This window comes from Aulonocara sp. 'chitande type north' Nkhata Bay, linkage group LG7 (assembly GCF_057382095.1).
Source record: "Aulonocara sp. 'chitande type north' Nkhata Bay isolate Kocher_YH1m ecotype deep benthic linkage group LG7, A_spYH_male_GT1.1, whole genome shotgun sequence".
NCBI classification, from domain to species: domain Eukaryota; kingdom Metazoa; phylum Chordata; class Actinopteri; order Cichliformes; family Cichlidae; genus Aulonocara; species Aulonocara sp. 'chitande type north' Nkhata Bay.
The window spans coordinates 55,189,747-55,208,772 of NC_141350.1; the positions used below are offsets into that span (position 1 = coordinate 55,189,747).

General features: G+C 41.4%; 1 protein-coding gene and 1 long non-coding RNA gene across 3 annotated transcripts in view; one reads left to right on the forward strand and one right to left on the reverse strand.

Annotated features, from left to right (window-relative positions):
- Window positions 1-8,213, forward strand: part of ap3b1a (adaptor related protein complex 3 subunit beta 1a) — a 60,016-nt gene extending 51,803 nt beyond the window's left edge. For both annotated transcript variants that reach the window (XM_086301420.1, XM_086301419.1), the window contains exon 27: window positions 7,308-8,213. In XM_086301420.1, coding sequence (XP_086157546.1) covers window positions 7,308-7,461 — 154 coding nt within the window. In that variant the 3' untranslated portion in view covers window positions 7,462-8,213. The remainder of the gene's footprint in view (window positions 1-7,307) is intronic.
- LOC147326282 (uncharacterized) overlaps window positions 7,175-19,026 on the reverse strand; it is a 28,703-nt gene continuing 16,851 nt past the window's right edge. The window contains exon 3 of the long non-coding RNA XR_015130437.1: window positions 7,175-7,484. This is a non-coding gene — a long non-coding RNA (uncharacterized LOC147326282). The remainder of the gene's footprint in view (window positions 7,485-19,026) is intronic.

Consider the following 19,026-nt stretch of genomic DNA (forward strand, 5'->3'; position numbering starts at 1 on the left):
TGCTGTCTCCATCCCTTTCTGGACACTTTGTGTACTCAAATAGCTCCAGAGCCACCAGATCTCAATCCAATAACACCTTTGAGATTTTGGTCCATGTTACCGTTCTGTTGTTCCACCACATCTCAGAGGAGTGTTTCCTGCAGCTTGTTGAATCTTTGAAGAATGTCGTAAACGTCAAGGCAGATGGTGAAAGGAGATCCAAGTAAAGTGTACCTAATAGTAAAAGAGTTATCACGTTAAAGTACATTATAATGAACCTTTCCCCCCTAATATTAGTATTACATTTTGACTGGATGCTGCATTCTAAAAAAACAAACCAACACTTACGAGCAAGTCTTTCCTCACCAAAAAAAAAGATGTTTGTGCAGCTAACATCAACGATAAGGACTCATATCAGACATTTAGTAGTCTTACACTACTGTCTGCGAGTTGTTCCCGGGCGCCCGGTGCATTTTAGGCCGAGTTTGGTTAAGCAGCGTGCATGTGGGTGTCACTGAGTGGAAGTGCTTGTTTGTCCCCAGCAGCCTCACATAGACATGCCAGGGGAATGCCCTGAGAAGCCTGGCTGTGTAATTGGTGTACACAGAGTGTGCTAATGAGCTTCCTCCTCTGTCACGCACACCCGAACACCTGATAGATAATTACACCTCCCTCTCTCCCTCTGTTTCCTGCTCCGTCTCTCTTTCAATTCATCTCTGCACCCCCATCTGTCTCTCCCTCTGCGCTGCTGTCTCTCTTTCACTTCCTCTTTGTCTTTCACTCCATCCCTCTGCACCGCGCTCCGACCTCCTCACGGTCTCTGTGTCTGTCTGTTAATACCGGCCCGTGTCTCTGTCTGCTCATCTCTGAGTGATCTTGTGATAATTTCTTTATGGATTAAGGCCACAATAGAGGAGAAATGTTGGAGAAGCTGGCTAAATAAGGGACAAGCGAAGAAGAGGGACACATTTGCACAAGGGTACAGGGAGCTGAAAGAGTGAGTGGAAATCAATGTTAGCCAGTAGGAAAGACGTGCATCCAATAAGCCCATACTTCATTCAGAATAACCGATAGCTCAAATGACTCCACGCTATCAATCTCCCTGCTGCATTTGTGACTGCTGAAGAAGAGGACAGCGTCCCAGCATTACCCCGTACCCTTCTAGTGATAAAGACGCTCTTCCATATGGTCCGCTGCTGTCCATACGGTGACCACCTCTTCCACACTTGCTTCCCATGGAGGTCTGTCTGATGGAGAAGGTGGTGTTCCTCTCTGACAGTCTCCTCAAACATAACTGACATCTTTGACAGCGTGATCTGTAAGAGGTGGTTATATGTGGTAACCTAATAAAATGGAAAACATATAATAATCATAAAGTGATTTGGCAAGAGTAATGCTAAATGTGCTTGTCTAGTCTAATCACACACACACACACACACACACACACACACACACACACACACACACACACACACACACACACACACACACACACAGAAATGGACTGGTTCTGTAGTGCTTTTCGACTCTACTTGAGCATTCTAAGGGTTTTATACAACATGCCTCTTTCCAATGAACGCTCAGGGTTCAGGATACTTTTTCATGCAGACTGGAGCAGCCAGGAATTGAACCACCAACCTTTCAATTAGCAGATGACCTGCTCTACCTGCTGACCCCACTTATGAATGCGTTGGGACAGTTTATGGTTCAGTAACACACAGGATGGAGGAGCTCAGGAAGTGGACTGCTGAACTTCTCTTTACCTCCTGAGCTGCTCCTGAGATGCAAAAGTGATTTTTTTTCAATACAGACTTAACATACAGTTTTAAGGTTAATTATGAAAATAGTTTTGAAAAGCACAAAAGTGCTGCTTTTGGCTATTCAGATGTAGATATTTTGTTTGGTCGGCCAGACAATGAGCAGTCTGAAGTTTGCAGATGTGTCTTTCTTTAACAATGTCAGCAGACTGCTTTTAATCATCATTTCCCAACCCTGTGGTTTCGGAGGTAGAGCGGGTTGTCTGCTAAAGAGAAGGTCTGTAGTTTGATCCCCAACTATTTCTGGGCAAGATACTGAACCCTAAGCTAATTAATCTGTTGAAACAGTTTGTATAAAGTAGTGAAACTCGCCCATCAGAAGTCCAGCATTTCTTCTGAATCCCCCAAACAGTCAAATATATCTAGGGCTGGTCACTGATTTCTAGAATCTATTCGATTACGATTCACAAGGTCCCGAATCGATTTGATCGACGATTCGATTCGATTTGAATCGGGGAAATTTTGCCTCAGACAGTCAAAAATATTATAATTCAGATCATGCATCAGCACATTTCCATATTTTTGTATCTATAAAAAGAGAGCTGAAGCTTGTGAAACTTTATCAAAGGTGTGAGCATCACAGCAGATGCCTTTGTGTCAAAGTAGCTGAGGATAAAACACAGAAAAACATGAAGGTGATTTTCCTGGCCTGGGATTTTATAAAAATATTCTGCAGTAGATCAAAAACGAAAGAAAACCATTAACCAACATATGAACATTACCTGATGCTGCTGAAGTGAAGCAGAGCAAAGTTACAGAGGTTTTATTAGAGATGCAGCTAAGCGTTTTGCATAAATGTTTTTTTTAAGTTTAATTTTGTTCAGAAGCCTATTGAACAGCAGAAATGAGGCTTTCTTTTCAGAAGTAAGTAAAAGGAAAAAACAGCGGCCGGCAGCGCTGTAAACAACGGTAGACTTGTGCATAATAAGCAAGAGAATAATGCAGAAAACAGATTTTTAGACAGGAAACTGTTCTTGAAGTACACTGAGAGAGAGAGAGAGCTGTGCATGAAGTGTGATTTTTATCGTGATGGAAGCAAAACAAAAATAAGAAAGAATTCATGACGATGTTTATGTGAAGCGTAGTTTGGATCTTCTTTTGCTGCTGGTTGAGTCAATATTGTTTGGAGAGAGATAAAACCTACAGCTTCAGAATCAGCGCAAAAGGGGCGTGAACACAAAGCGCAGACCCGCCGAAACATCAGAATCGGCGAGCTGTCGTCTTTCAGCCCCGACCGTGTCCGTGCCGTCGGGTGAGAAAGGCGACATCTCACTGATTCTGATCCGTCGGCAGGTCCGAGCTTTGTGTTTACGTCTTTGTGCAGGATCCGTGTTCCTGCTCTCATTTACTGTTTTAGCTGTTTGGTGGTTGTTGAAATTTTGTGAGTTTTAACCTGAGATTCTGGCATCTCAGGCAAAATAAATTTATATTAAAAAATCGATTCAGGATTTTAATGAATCGATATCACGTTATCCAAGCTAGAATCGATTTTAATCAATAAATCAATAATCAAAACCCACCCCTAAATATATCATGGAGCCTGGTAAAGTGAAAAGCATTTGCAGTCTTGTTACAGTCCAGTGTCCTGCTGGGAGACCATGTGGATGTGACTTACCCAACATTAGACGGTGGTTTTAATGTTGTGACAGATCAGTGCATGAAGCAGTGTAAAGCAATAAATCTTTATATTTCAGAATCTGCAGTGAAAAAAAAAAAGCATAATATTAGCACCGTGTTTGAGCACTGGTGATCATTTTACTTGTGGTATTTGTGTGTTACTGTTTCCCCCCTGAATAACACCCCAACCCACACACACAAAGCCGAGTGATCGATCAGATCGGATACACCCACTGAGAGCTTATTGTAGAGGTCACTCTGCATTAAATGTGGTATGTGAGGTGACCTCCAATCCAGGCCCTGTTTTTCTGCTCTGATCTCCCTGGAGAAAGGACTCTCTAATCTTGGTAAGATCACACAGGAATCTCCCCTTTGCAGAGTGAGACTTGGGCTTTAATGTAGAAATAATGGATGGGATTTCAATATGAAGCCCAAGAATGATACAGTTCACAACACACTCTTCTTGCTCATGAGGCTTTGTGTTATAGATCACAGCGCTCTAGTCGGCACAGGTGCTTTTTAACAAAGTAACAGCCTGCCTCCTCCCAACCCCCCCGCCTCCCATCTACATCCCTGCATTCCCCTTGTTTATCAGCAGGGTGCAGCACTGCTTTTCCCAAACAGGCGTGAAGGCTGAGCGGAGGTGGAGGGGTGGGGATGCCACTGAAACACAAAAATTGATTGCTGGAAAGGAGGATGGCAATAAATCAAGCAGGAAAGCAAATGTAGAAAACGCTGTTCTTGTTTATGTCTAAACAGGCGGAATAGAATAAATGTGCTCTATTTTTCAGTCCGTTTGAAAGCAAATTTGATCGAATTTTGCATGCATTGCCAATCCCTCCTGTTAGAGGCTAATTTTGAAAAGCAAAAAATAAATAAATAAATAAAAACCTCAGGCGCTTGATTTATAAGCTGTTCATTCTCTTTACTTTACAATTTGATATTATTATTTTTTTTGTCTAAACACTGGATTTTCCTCTATTTCACTGAAGTTGTCTCTGTTTAAAACCGGCCTAATTACACAAATGTCCTCTGTGGCAGGTTTATTTTATCTTTTATCTTCTTGTTCTGGTCTGTGTTTGTCCTCTGCTGTCTGTCTGTCCCTCTGCCCTTTGAGTGCAGTGCTGCAGTTTGTCTGTATGGCTTAGCTCTGGAGATGCGCGGAGGGTTCCTGGTTCTAACCGGGGCTAATAGCTTTGGCCATCTGCCTGGCCGCGGTTGAGTCTGCTCGCTTGTGTTCAGCTCTGGTCTGGCCTCACTGACCACTCAGTTGAAGGACACTTGTCCACCTGGCCAAGAACCAGCATGGCTCTAGCATCCAGCTGTAGTCTCCACACAGTCAGCTTCAGCCTTTCTGATTTTGGTGAAAACATACATGATGGTTTTTGGGGTTTTTTTTGGTTTTTTTTCTTTAATCAAACATGGTTGCATGTTTAGTTGAGATGCGGGTGAGGAGTGTGTACTTAATCCATTCTTGCGTGCCGAGCCGTATCCTCTGGGCCTTCGCTGTCTTCTCCGCGTGAGGCTGAATGTAAAGGTGAAGCCGACGTTGTGTTTCCAGTGACGGGGTGGAGGGGAGGCAGATGGCACACACAGGCTCTCTGCACTGAGGAGAATCACAGATAATTGGAGAGTGATGCTTAGCCGCAGCCCTGCCGATCGATGCCAATCCACCTGCTCTAAGTCCAGGGGTTATGCTTTGCTTTTCTTTCCATACACTGCAATTAATCCAGTGTTTAGCCCGATATGTGAAGAGTGCAGGAGAATACCAATGACCCATTTAAGGCGCGCTTGACCTTAATCTTTCCCCCTTTTAGTCCTTAAAAACGCGCAGAGATTGTCTGATGTTTATGGGGGGGGGGGGGTTTGTTGTTTGTTTTGTTTTTTGCACCTGCACACAGCTACAGACGGCAAAGTGAGAGTATTCAAAGCAAATACGCTCAGAAATCAAACCCAATCATGTTTCTTTCAGTCGCTCTTATTACCACACGTGAACAAAAGCCCATGGCAGCGTCTCCTGAGACGAAATAAAAGCAGCCTCGGGGTAGTGTTAACTGTCGGAGTAAATAAAAGATTTATATCCTAAATCTATTAGCAAAGCCACAGGGACCACATAGACACCTTAGGCTGTTTGACAGTGGGGGGAGGGAGGGTTAGGGAACAGGGCAAGGGACAAGCGTTTATGTTTAGATTTGTTCGTGATTCTCCGGTGAAAAAAGAAGAAAACATTTCCTTAGCACAAGTAGGATTTTGTTGTTTTGATTGGAATGCAGTGCAGCTGCAGACACATCCTGCACACAGCTGGAAACCTAGATGAATACACATGCCCGGAATTATTTAAAGAAATAAGAGCGGGGCAAAAGAGGTTGGTACTTTTGCAAGAGAGAAATTCATCCTCTTCATGAATGGCTGCTGTTTCCTGCTGAAGTGGCTAATATTTTAATTAAGCCTGAGGAGGACTCTCTCTCTCCTCCCTGAGAGCTCCCTGATAAACTCCCTCTTCTCTGTTTATGGTAATTTAGCAGCATCCCCAGAGACACACCACAGACACACTGGGCTTCATTGTGTACGCATGTGCCCCCCACCCCCCTTCCCATCTTTAACGTGTGCGCGCTAATTGGTGGATGTGCTAGTCGCTCCCACCACGCACCCTCTGTGACGGCGCCTGTTCACGGGCCATCCTGTGGGGGCTCTTCACAGGCTTTAGTCAGGCCTAAGTGGAGCTCTTTGTGGGCTGTTTGTCAGGCCTAAGCGGGCTGCCACGGGGGGTCTTTGTTGCGCGATGTAGTGCTAAATGGAGGCAGATGGCTGAGAGTTAGCCACGTGAGGCTCAGAGATGCAGAGGGCCAAAGGGGGGCAGGAGAGGGAGCCCGGCACCCTCAAAGAGGGTCACACTGGGTCACAGCCCCTGTCTGCCTCTTGTTAGCCCTCTCAATGGGGACCATGTGTGCACAGATATGCCCCCAGTCTACAGGGGATGGTATCCAAGGAAACGGGAGGCTGAGAATTCTCCTCACTGCCCACAGGGAGTTGGTTGGACGGAGCGTCCCCCATACTGGTCTCAGGGCTCCCACACACTCACAGACACTCGGAGTCCATAAAAACAGGAGAAATTGAGTTTGACTGACTGCAGGGCGTGTCTCCTCCCTAATGAACTGTCTGTTGCATTGCTCTCTGTATTTCCTGTCACATCGTTTTCCTCTTTTGTCTCATTGCCTAATTTAGGGTAATTACAAGGTGTGAGATGTTAGAGAAGCTTCCATTGCAAAGATTTATGAGTTTGGGGAAACAATGCAATTATCATTTATCATCTATCAGTGTTTATGTGGATCTGAAGGGGTAAAATGTTAGTAAAGTTGTTGTTTTTGTGCGTACAGTAGAGATTAATAGATATATGAGCTGATATCACAATAACATTTTTAAAAAGATACTTGCTGACATCTGTGCTAATGTTTCTGTTTCAGTTTTTTGCAGACAAATGTTCAGATGGTGTGATTAATGTTTGAAAGACTTTAAAATTATCGGGTATGAAATGACACAAACTAATCAAGCAGACAAAAATGTCAGCGCTGGGGTCAGCGATCAGCTGAATCTGCATTTTTAATTGCAGTATTGGCTTAATATCTTTGTTTACTTATGGGGGGCAATGTCATTCGCCTGGTTTATCTGTTTTTATCAGCTCTACACTGGACAGGCTCAAAGATGGTCATCAAATAAGATCAGTAATCATAAAAATTATATAAATTTTTATTTATCGGTGGTATAGAATTAAACAGTCGCTCATAGGATGACCCATATGTGCCTTTTAAGGTCCCACTTTCAGCCTTGCACTTCAGTTCCTGGTTTCTTCTTTGGTTGTTTGAAACTGATCCAAGTGTTCCTCCTCTCCTGCAGGTTTGCTGGGCAGACAGTCAGCAGCAGAGCTCTGGTCTTGGTGTCTCTAGAACTGAGCGAGTCCTCGGGAGCGCTGCTTACCATCAACACAGAAAAGAGCGTCATGGCCTCCATGCTGCTCCAAGACCTCAAACAAGCCCTCGCCCAGGCGTAGGATCCTCCCCTCTTTTCATCTCGCTGTAATAAAAAATAAACGGGGGCGACGCTTAATTGAAGATTTCACCAAAATGCAGAAGAACCATAGCGAGAAGTGTTCACAAAGAATGAAGTGTAAACAACTGAAAAATGCTATTCAGTGTTTATTTCTGTGGCCTATGTGTTTGGAAACAGAATATCTTCAAACACGAGAATAATTGAAATCTTAAATCTTTAGAAGCCTCATGGAAGTTAGAATAAATTAGAATTAAACTGAACTTGCTGTCGTTGTGTTTAAGTATTTCCAGACACAACTCCATGGTAAAAATATCCGACTAACTGGCCATTTTCCTCGGCAGTAATTACTTAAATCTCATGCTGTTTATGGTTTGATGAAGCATGATAATGTACCAACATCTGTACATACATTTGGGGGGAAGAACTGCATCACCGCTCCACTCACAGTGCCAACATGTCTGTGCCTCTGCGATGTTTCATTCGACTTCTTTGCCACCAATAACAGGCGAGAGGGGGGGATGCTCTGTGGCATTTTGACCCACAAACACAATGTCAAATCATAAAACTGTATGAATACCGTGACACCAAACACTGATTTAGTTTTACATTCTAGCCTTGAAACGTTACCAAATCACATTTGTTACAGTGCCTGACATTATCAAGAAAACCAAACATCAGACTCGGATGTCCAAGAGTGTTTTTTATCTGTACTGCTACATCTCAACAATAAAAATGTGACTTTATTAAAACTAAGCTGTGTCATGCAGTCTAGTCATTTAACAGAATGTGGCTGAAACAAAAATTGAGCTCTAATTGGCAGGCTGAGGCTGGTAATGTTTGCAAAAGCCCCTATTTGTTTGCACTTGTTTTAAACTAAAGAGGTTGATTCCTCTTGAATCACTGCCCTCCTACAAGCTAAGGTCATTCACTTTTAAAAGAGAGTGCATTATATGTGGAAGCAGAGTCAGTATAAACATGAGAAGAACACCAAATTTAGTTGTAGCTTAGTTGCAAACTGAGAAAAGTAAAAGTAAGGTGCAAGATTAGGTGCACCATAAAAAATGTTTTATGGTAATTTTTGCAGCAAGATGCATGAGGACTTTGTGTATGTACAGCCATGAAAAGGCTTCAACTTGACTGTTGAGCAAAGCTGCTTCTTGCAAACTAAAACCTCTGTGCCGTCTGAAGGCAGTTCTGCCGTGTCGCTCATTGTTGAGTAAAGTTGTGCAGATGTACGTGATGTGTTTGAGCACTGAGGAGGCCGGTGGCGGAGTGTGCTTTTGCGTCTGGCTGTCTTTTCCGGCTCATAAATAGCGTCTCTCTGAGGGCTGTGGTGAACACCTGTTAGCTCATCTGTCACAGGAGCTCCACTCGCATCCATCACCTCTCCCTCTGTACTCATTCCCTGAGCCAGCTGTTCCCATTACACACACACACTGTGTCAGGCCTGCCAGACACACACACCTTGCATTTCATCATACAGATCCACACAGAGAAGGTTTCCAAAAATACTTGCATGCTTTACAAGTTTTCACACAAAAAGAAAGACTTTCTTTCAAATGAGGCCCACAGGAAGCAGTGGGTTGGGCAACTTGTTGGTGATTATATGATTGTGTCTATGTGACTGGCTCTGACACAATCAGCCCAGATTTCTGCCTAAAAGAAGACTCGTTTAAGTTACAATTTCATTGTGTGTGTAAAAATCGGATTCGTCAGAGGCTGAATGAGGATATCTATATCTGAGATAGTGAGTGACTTAGCTGGTAAACTAGAGGTGTTAAATGAGGACAGAATCATCCACTCATTCAGTAAGTCAAGCACCTAACCCTTTAAACGTGTACCTGTCCTTGCTAATGACTAGCCTCCATTGGCAAGATATTCACAACCATATGGACCTTTTAAATAAACAATCATCATAACACACAGGTGATGCTCAAATTACAATTTTCTTCTCAGAGTAACAAAGTGAGCAGGTAGCTCCTCCACCATTTCAGAACCAGAAGCAACCATATTTGGATGAGAGAGTGGGGTGCAAACAAACAAGCTAGCACTAGCAAGCTTAGCAAGTGGTTTTACCAGATAGAGATACCTGATAATTAGTGCATATAGGATGAAATATGTGGAATATATGGAACATATGAATAAAATAAACCGTAACCAAACAATTATCAGGTAACTGTTTTTTTTAAAGCTTCAGAAATCACTAACACCATCAACATGACCGAGAGGGTCAGATTAGCTGATGTTGAAGCCTAGAAAGCAGCTAGCGGTGGCTACAGACTGAGCAGCCAAGCCTGTAATAAAGGGTTTAATAGAGTTTAAATGACTGGGATCTTAACATGTTAGATGCTCCACATGTTAGAGCAGAATTTTAGCGGCATGACTGCATGCAGGTTAACAGTCGATGTGGAGAGCAAAAGAGATATTGCTCTTAATGCGCTATTATCTGACAATGAAGTAACTTTCTTAATTTTTTATGATCTAATTATATTCTTAAACAACACTGATGGATAGAACTTGAGGATACCTGCTGGCTCCCCCAGAACCACAGAAAAATTTCCAGTTGCCCCCCATACACTCAGTCAGCAGATTACCTTACTGACTGAGATATTTCCCAAAAAAGAGATATGTGTTGGTTTTCACAAAACAATATTGAATATTAAAGAATATTATTATAATTTTGTGATTTAGGTTCAGTCTGAAAACACTAGAGTACAAATCCTGAGGTTATTTTAAGTAAATAGCCCATGTCCATGTCACAGTATTGCGACTGTAGTCAGAAGCCACGAATACCTGGTTGGTAACATGTCATAATGTCATAATGTGTGATAGAAAAGAACCTTCAGCGGCCTAAAATATAAACGGGTGTCAAATCTAGTTGCTGAACTCCTGATCGTGTAGGTGACGTTGGCGTTAATATGTTGGTGTATTATCGTACGATGATGAGCATAAACGGAAGAAGAGAGCAGCAAATGGTGGAAAGGTTTGAATAAACATTAGAGCCTTACATCAGCGCTTGTTGACTTAAATAATCCCTTAGAAAGAGACTAATTCATCTTTCGTTTATTAATTTAATTTTTAAAATTATTTCCAGCTAAGGAAATAACTCGTTTAACATCCTGGTGATGAATAGATGACTTTTGTCTGACTTCAACTTCATAATGTGCATTTAATTAACGGAAGCTTAGCTGGCTCTGGTTTATTGTCTTTTTATAGCTGTGCAAACAGAATCACTTTGGAAACCTCAGCATAACAACAATATAAGACTCACAGATACTAGAGCAGAGCCGAAGGCCCCTACATATAGGCCAGGTGCAGGATAACTGATATTGTGAAGAAAAATGTCATTATGCTGTCAATAGGTTGTATATGGACATTTTTAAGTAACTGGACTGATCACATGTCAAATCATCAGAGGTTAATGTAAACACAAGGATGATTGATATCGGATAAATAGCTATGAAATCTTGTACAGACACATTAACTGTGGTGATCATCTTACTTTCAATAAGCAACTTTATTTTCCTTAGCATGTGGCCATAAAGCAAATACTAAGGAAAAGAGCACCACTGCACTGGATTTTCTATCAATCAATATGCGACTGAAGTAGAGACTAGTGATCATGTTACACCTCCCAGCAACCTCGAAATCCAAAGCTCATCTATTGGCCAACTGAGGCTGGCTCCTAAAGCGCGTTGATCCCAACAGATTCAGATGTTCAAATGCTCAACTTCAAGCATCATTAAAGATTTTCTTTAGCATTTTTAATTCATATTCTGGAACAAAAAAAACAAAACAAAACAAAGCATATGTATAGTAATTGTGTGGGAACATGACCTGCTGTGAACTGCAGACATTTAAAAAGTTTGTGCTTCAGCTTTAGTGAGTAAAGCTTTAGTATGTCATCACTAATTATCTGATATCTGTGTGTGCGTGTTCCCTACTGAGTCCCTAGTTCCCTAATGAGTGTGACTTGCTAGCTAAGCTTACTAATGATACCATTAGCATTTCACCTTCTCACCAAAATAAGGTAACTTTTTAGGGTAAATAAAATGTAGAAAAAAAAAACAACACATGACAGAGGCTAAGATGCTGACACTGAGATTAAAAAATGGGTCTGTGCTACTCTGTGCTAGTAGCTCATCGCCTGCTAGATTTCAATCATATAACTTTGAAGAAAGAATGCTAACAAGCTAAACTAAAGCAGACATGGTAATATAGCAGAATAGAATGACCTTTATTTTCATTGTACAACCTCACTTGGGCTGACAAAATCAAGTCGTCATAACATAAAACATTACATTTTCAGGGTGAAGACTTGGTTTAAGGTTGGATAAGTTTCTAGAAGATGAATGTAAGTCAGTGCCATGTGCTCTGAAGTAATGGAAACAACACTGTGTGTGTGAGTGTGAGAGTGTGTGTGCATGCGTCTCCCAGTGTTGGCACCTGCTATAATGGGCTCTGTGGAGGGAATGGGAGAACAGGCGGCTACCTCTCTTCCCCTTCACCTCTCCCTCAACACTCCTGCACGGTGACAGCTTGATTCGGTTCCCCTCACTGGGCTGCAGCACAGTGACATGATGGGCCTGTTCACTTGGTCTTATCACAGCCTCTGTTTGAACAGAGCAGAGTGAGATGAAGGGAACGATGGCGCAGAGAAAAAGAAGAGCCCGGCTCGGGAAACGCCTGTCTGACCTTACCACCGAGAGCGACTTCTCATTAGCCTGTGCAGTCTGATCAACCCCTCGTTCATCTGACAAGGAGCCACGGATAGTGCAGACAAAGATACAGCACGCATAAGCAAAGATGGCAGTGGCAGTCCAAATTATTCCTTCGCTACATTTCGAGTTTTAGTTCTGTCATAACAATAAAATTACATTTACATTTGTTTAATCAACATGTCAGCTTCTCATACAGACTCAAACAAAGCAAATAGTACTCTTAGCAGCTCTTTCTTTATCATCGTCTGCCACTTATTTGATTTATCAGTACCTAAAAAGCCATTCACAGACAACACATGAGCTCTCTCGCTTTATAACCCTTTGGAAGTCTTTACTGTTCAGTTATCTTTTCTGGTGTGCTCTCTTCCACTCTTACAAAAACCAATAAAGGTCATGTTGTGAATTATAGTTATCCAACACTTTTCATATCCCCTCTCATCCACGGGTGAAGGCTGAGCTCTAACAGCACGGATGTATTATAAAGTGATGGTAACATATTCATACTGTATACTAGCCGTAACTGGGACTTCTACAGCTATGACCCACTGGTTTTTAATGGGTTTTTAATGACATCATTAGAACCACAATGATTCTCACTATTGCCATCCTGTTCACCATTATTGTCACCACCACAATCATTATCACCAACATCACCCATTGCCATAATCTTTGCTATCATCATCAGTGCTGTCTTCATTACCATCATAGTCACTATTATCACCATTATCATCATCATCATAAACAACGCCATAACCAGTACTATGAGTAGTAGTGTAAGTGGTTTGGAAGAACTATCCCTTACGCAACATTTTAAGCGCTTGGTCAGGCATTGGAGTTAAATGTGCACACACACATAATAATATATGTATATTATCCAAGTCATTAGCTTACTCGCTAATGGCTTGCGATTGATAAGTTAATAGCTAGTAAGTGTGGGTTTCATAATAAGATCTGCCTGTTGCTAGTCACTTCCTGTCTCTAGAAACACTCATCTTGAGGTTTTAAAATAGGACTTCACAGCAGCTGTCTCCATCTCTTTAACTATCTGTGGTTTGCACACATGAGCCCCGGACAGTGTCGGGAGAATCCGATTAGAGACTGTTGGCCTTCTTCATCTGATGCACACGACAGGTGTGCTTCAGCTATGTTCTTACTACTGAAAATTCTTTGGTTTAAGTGGGGGAGTTGTCCGGGCACAGCGTGGAGGCTACAAAACACATGGTGACCCCTCGCTTGCTGTGAATTAACCGGACTACTACCTGTGCTCATCTCACATGGGTGATCAGACTTCACACAGACTTTGTACCAAGGTAATGGCAGATTAGAGACTATTTAATGTCCAGGCCAAGTCCCTCAGACATTTCTGGTGTCACGTTTACCCTTGTTGAGTAATCTATATGGGGGAAAAAAAATCAGGGTTGCACAACAGCTTCATGTTTCCGAGGGTTCAGTTGTTGTTATAGCAGGTTAACGTTATCAATGCAATACATTATCAATGGTTAGAAAAAGAATAGGGGAATGCCTACAGTCAGATTTGAGATATTCATTAAGATATTTTCCCCCAATATTTATTTATCTTTTTCCTTTTAAGAAGCTGATTGAGATCGCCCATTGGCTGATTCCAGCCCTCAGGCCATGTTTGGCTCACGTGTGGCCTACAACAAATAATATCACATAAGACTTAAAGTTCTGAAAGTAAAAAATGTTTCAGGAAAGTACATTATGTCAAAAATAAAGGTGACACTTCTTGTAAAGAACCTCACATTTTGTTTCGATTTTTCAGTTATTGCCGTTATTATCCTTAAAGGTACAGTGTGCAAAATCTCACCACTAGATGTCAGTAGATTGCAGATGGCAGTCGGCTAAGTTCTGTTTCCTGACCCATCCCAATTTAAGTGCATAATCCTGGCTATGGTGGCTGCTGTAGGACAAACAACTCGTTCATCTATTCAGTTTTTTTAATACATGGTAAAATGGTAAATGGCCTGTATTTGTATAGCGCTTCACTAGTCCCTAAGGACCCCAAAGCGCTTTACACACTCAGTCATCCACCCGTTCACACACACTCACACAATGGTGATGGCAGCTACATTGTAGCCACAGCCACCCTGGGGCGCACTGACAGAGGCAAGGCTGCTGGACACTGGCGCCACCGGGCTCTCTGACCACCACCAGTGGGTGAAGTGTCTTGCCCAAGGACACAACGACCGAGACTGTCCAAGCCGGGGCTCGAACCGGCAACCTTCCGATTACAAGGCGAACTCCCAACTCTTGAGACTCTTAAAACTATACAGGGCCCAATCACAACAACAGTCACCTCAAGGTGCTTTATGTTGTAAGGTAGACCCTATACTGTACTGTAGTGAGTCTGAGCTGAGTCCTCTGTTTACCTCAGCTGGTGTCCACGTCTATTCGCTGTGGAAGAGGCTATACAACTTTGTGAAAGGAGTTGGATATGAGGCGATGAGTCAGTAAGTGACTCATTGTCATGATCATTGACAATGATCATCATCGACAGTGATACTGAGATGAGTTGTTTAGGTTATCCTGAATTTTTCAAACATAAAATGTAGCTATTTTTGCTGCTGTTAGCTACTATTAGTGAAACTTTCTTTGAAATGGATCCACTTCAAAGACAGTTAGCAAATAAACTCATACAATGTGAGAAGAATGTAATCAAAATGTTTATCAGAGGGAAAGAAACTCGAGCCTAAAATTAGATGATATAATGTTAGCTCATAACCAGCTGTTGTTGTTTAAGACAGGAGGATAGCGTGCCTGATCTGCTGTCAATAAATAACTGTCACAATATCGTGACCTGACTTTAATTCAGGAGATGAGGCCTGAGGTGTGGAGGAAGAGGATGAAGTGGAAATGAGGGAGGAGAGAGGCAGAATGAGAAAGAGATGATAAAAATATACACGTACAAATGTTAAATGGTCATATATAGTTTAAAGAGGTATTTTTAAACTTTGAATTAAAAGGAACTTAAACCGATCTGTAACCACAAACCTTAAAACACAATTAAGTGGGATGGTGATGTTGATCTTACCCACGTTTCTATTGTATAACCTCAAAAAAAAAATCACCTACTGTGCCTTTAATGCTGTTAGCCCATGAGTTTAGCTTTAATAATTCTGCTTTCTGACACAAAGAATGGCCAGACATTCCTAAGCTTTATAACCACAATTATTACCCAAGCTTCGTGAAAGAGAGCTGACTTAAAAGAAGGGGCGAGGAAGTGAACTGAGGGGCTGGACCAAGACCTAGTATGAGATACAAAAGGAAAGTTACTGGAGTCCCAGAAGAGTCACATTACCTCAAAAACGTTAAGCTAAGAACTTTAAGCAGAGTAGATTTGCTCCTTTCTCAGATTTAGATTACATAAATGTGGTTTGATCACTAAGGCCATATTTTATAGATTGACTTACCACAAGCTGTTGTTAGATGTGTAAAAACAATTAAGGGTGACAGAAGACTGATAGGATACAAACAAAACAAAGCTTAAAAAAATGCTCAGGCCTGGCAGATTAATTTATGCCCAGTGGGCTAGACTGCTGTGGAAGTGAAAAAATATTCTGGGTGGTTAAATTGATGCCTGGATATGTTAAAGGTTTCCAACTCAGGGCAATGGGAGATCATTTAGGACGACGATGATATTTTTGTTTTCTTTTCACTTTAGCAAACACATTTAGAAAATCTCCTTAAACTCAGTCAAAAACTCCCATTTTTACTACGCTGTTCACTTTGGAAGTGTTATTTTCCAGACAGCATATATTTTCACTTTTCACATGTATTTACAACACAATTCTTTCCTTAGATTTCATTTAAGTTGCCATAAAAAGTTAATTTAAACAAAACGATGTCTATAATTTCCTTGAACTGACCCTTTAAACTATCTCATGAAACACACACATATGCACGCGTATTTGATTTGTTTCTCAGGCTGATTGGTAAAAGTCTGCAGTGCATAAACAGCAACTGATCATTTCACAACACGCTAATGCAGTTAATCCTCTGGAAACACAAAATTATGCTCCCTTGATGAGCTGAATGCACTTAAAACACAGACCCGCACAGCAACGAGAAGATGTGTGACATCTGAGGAATAGGTGTCATATCTTCGCAAAGACATTTTCTTTCTTCTTCTTCCCTGAAAACAATCACAGTGTAACTTCAGTAGACCCATGGGAGCAGTAATTGTGGTGATTATGCTTAAATTGATGCTTCACAGCTATTCCTGTGACTCCTGTATTGTAATTTGATTTTTTTTTTCTCCTACTGAAGTTTCTTTTAAATGCTTCCTTGGAGCACAGAGACTAATGACTACATGTTTGCCCAGTGAAATGTTCAATCAGAGGCTCATTATGAGGACAGACACATTCAGCTCTGCTGATTTGATTTTTCACTTTCTTTTTTGGTTTCCCACATTTATCGATCTACAGTCCAGAGGAGATGAGGAGCGAAGGGTTTCTGATAGGTTACTTGCTGAAATATGCTTTTAAAGATGATGATGTAGTCTGAAAAAGTACTTACATGGTATTTCATAAGTGACACTATAAATGAAATGTGTGATAACAGTTAACAGGTATTTTCTATACTAATATATTTTTACTTTTTTAGTGAAAATAAAATACAAAGTAGAATACATATATCGGTTTGTGCTTGTCTTTTAGATGTTTCAAAAATAAAAAAAGTGCCTTAATCTTAGTAAAAAGAGTATTCGCTGCCCGCTTGACCACAGTTTGGTCAGCCGTCTCCTGTTCTACCGTATCCCAAAGCTGCTCTGTTGGATTGAGATCTGGTGACTGTGGAAGCCGTTTGTGTACATTATCATGTCTGAGATGATCTGAGTTTTGTTACACGGTGTTGAAAGATTCCTACCCATCAGAGGATGGGCACACTGTTTTGACAAGGACTGGGAGTAGTCAGCAACAATTCTCAGGAAGGCTTGGGTGTTTTAGCAATGCTCAGTTGGTACTAAGGGGCCCAAAGTGCACCAAGACAATATCCCCCACACAGTTATACTACCACCAGCCTGACCCTTTGATATAAGACACGATGGATGCAAGCTTTCATGCTGTTTATATCAAATTCTGATCCTACAGTCCAAACGTTGCAGCAGAAATTAGCACTCATCATACCAGGCACTGTTTTTACAATCTTCTATCATCCAATTTTGATGAGGCTGTGCAAATTGTAGTTTCAGTTTCATGCTCTTAGCTTACCGTCTAACTCAGCGGTCCCCAACCTTTTCTTTTGCCATGGACCAGTTTATGTCCAACAATATGTTCACAGACCAGCCTTTGAGGTGTTGCGGATAAATACAACAAAATAAAACCAGTAGCGGTACCCAAAAAAAGAAGATTTATTCATAACACACGGTAAAAGACCTGGGGAAACTGAGTTAACAATAAAAATGATAAATATTTAACGATAAAAACCCTTAAAACCATACATTTCACACCCAAGCCTCAACTCTCGTGGCCCGGCACCAAACAACTCATGGACTGGTACCGGTCCATGGCCCGGGGATTGGGGACCACTGGTCTAACTTGCACTCAGTGTGGGCTTCTGATGCTGTAGCTCCTCTGCTTCAGTTGCTATGTGTTCAGGTTGTAACGAGTGGCTGTTTAAGCTACTGTTGCTTTCCCATCAGGTTGATGCAGTCTGTATATTCTTTTCTGACCTCTTACATCAACAAGGGTCTTTCTCCCAGAGAACTGGTGTGCAATTGGGAAAATCCCAGTAGATCAGCAATTCAACACGACATGTTCAACGTTACTTAAATCACTTTTCTTCCTCATTCTGAAGCTCGGTTTGAAGATCAGCACCTCGTCTTGATCATACCTAAATACCTAACTGCACTGGGTTTCTTTCATATGTTTGGCTGAGTAAATGTTTGCATTCACAAGCTGTTGAACAGATGTATCTAAAGAAGTGGACAAATAAGAGTACGTTCCAATTTGTTTTTTAAAAAGAAAAAAGAAATCACAGTGAATCCCATTTTTCACAATGAGTTTTTTTCTCTCTCAAAATCTCCAGAAATCTCCACGTGACCATCCAGTTTGATTTCTATCAATACTGCGAACATTTCAACAGGTGATGTTTGCTCAGATATCATTCAGGCTGCAATTTGCCGAACATTGAATTCTTAAAAACATGATGATTTTTTTTTCTGGCTGTTAAATTTCTAACGTTCCAACAAAATGAAACAAGAATTCAATATGGCTTCAGATTTTCTTCTGAATTTCGTATTCAAATTGGCTCATATGTAGGTACATAACCGCTTGTTTTCATCATTTATAATTGTTATACAACAGAATTTGTTTTAACTGGGTGAGAAAACTGAATAAGATTCATTGTGAAATCTGCCAATAAAAATAGTTGCAGTTTCTCATCTGAACTGAACATTTTAATATGATTTTCTTAAAAGAAAATGTGGAACATACTTGAGGTTTAAAGGCCTATGCTCTAGTTTACCCACCCTTCAAATGAAAAAGAAAGCCCGGCCACTTGCTAATTCTTTCAAAGGCGACGTTCTTCACCTTCTATTTTCTTATTCTTTCAAAAGAAGCACAGCTCACCGAGGGCCGTCTTGCAGGTGCTTTTAACAATTGACTCATGCTTGTAGTTCCCCCTTGTTACAGTGAAAGCGTGCACAAAAAGAAAACACATTTATGGTCAGGCTTTAAGAGAAAAAAACCCCGCCACTAGCCTTTAATTAGCATTTTATTGCACTTTAAAAACCACTCAAGTGCATTAAAAAGTGATCACGCAGTCAAAATGGAGATTGGCTGCTTTAGTAGTGACTAGGGGGTAGTGGGGGAGGTGGTGGGGGAGGT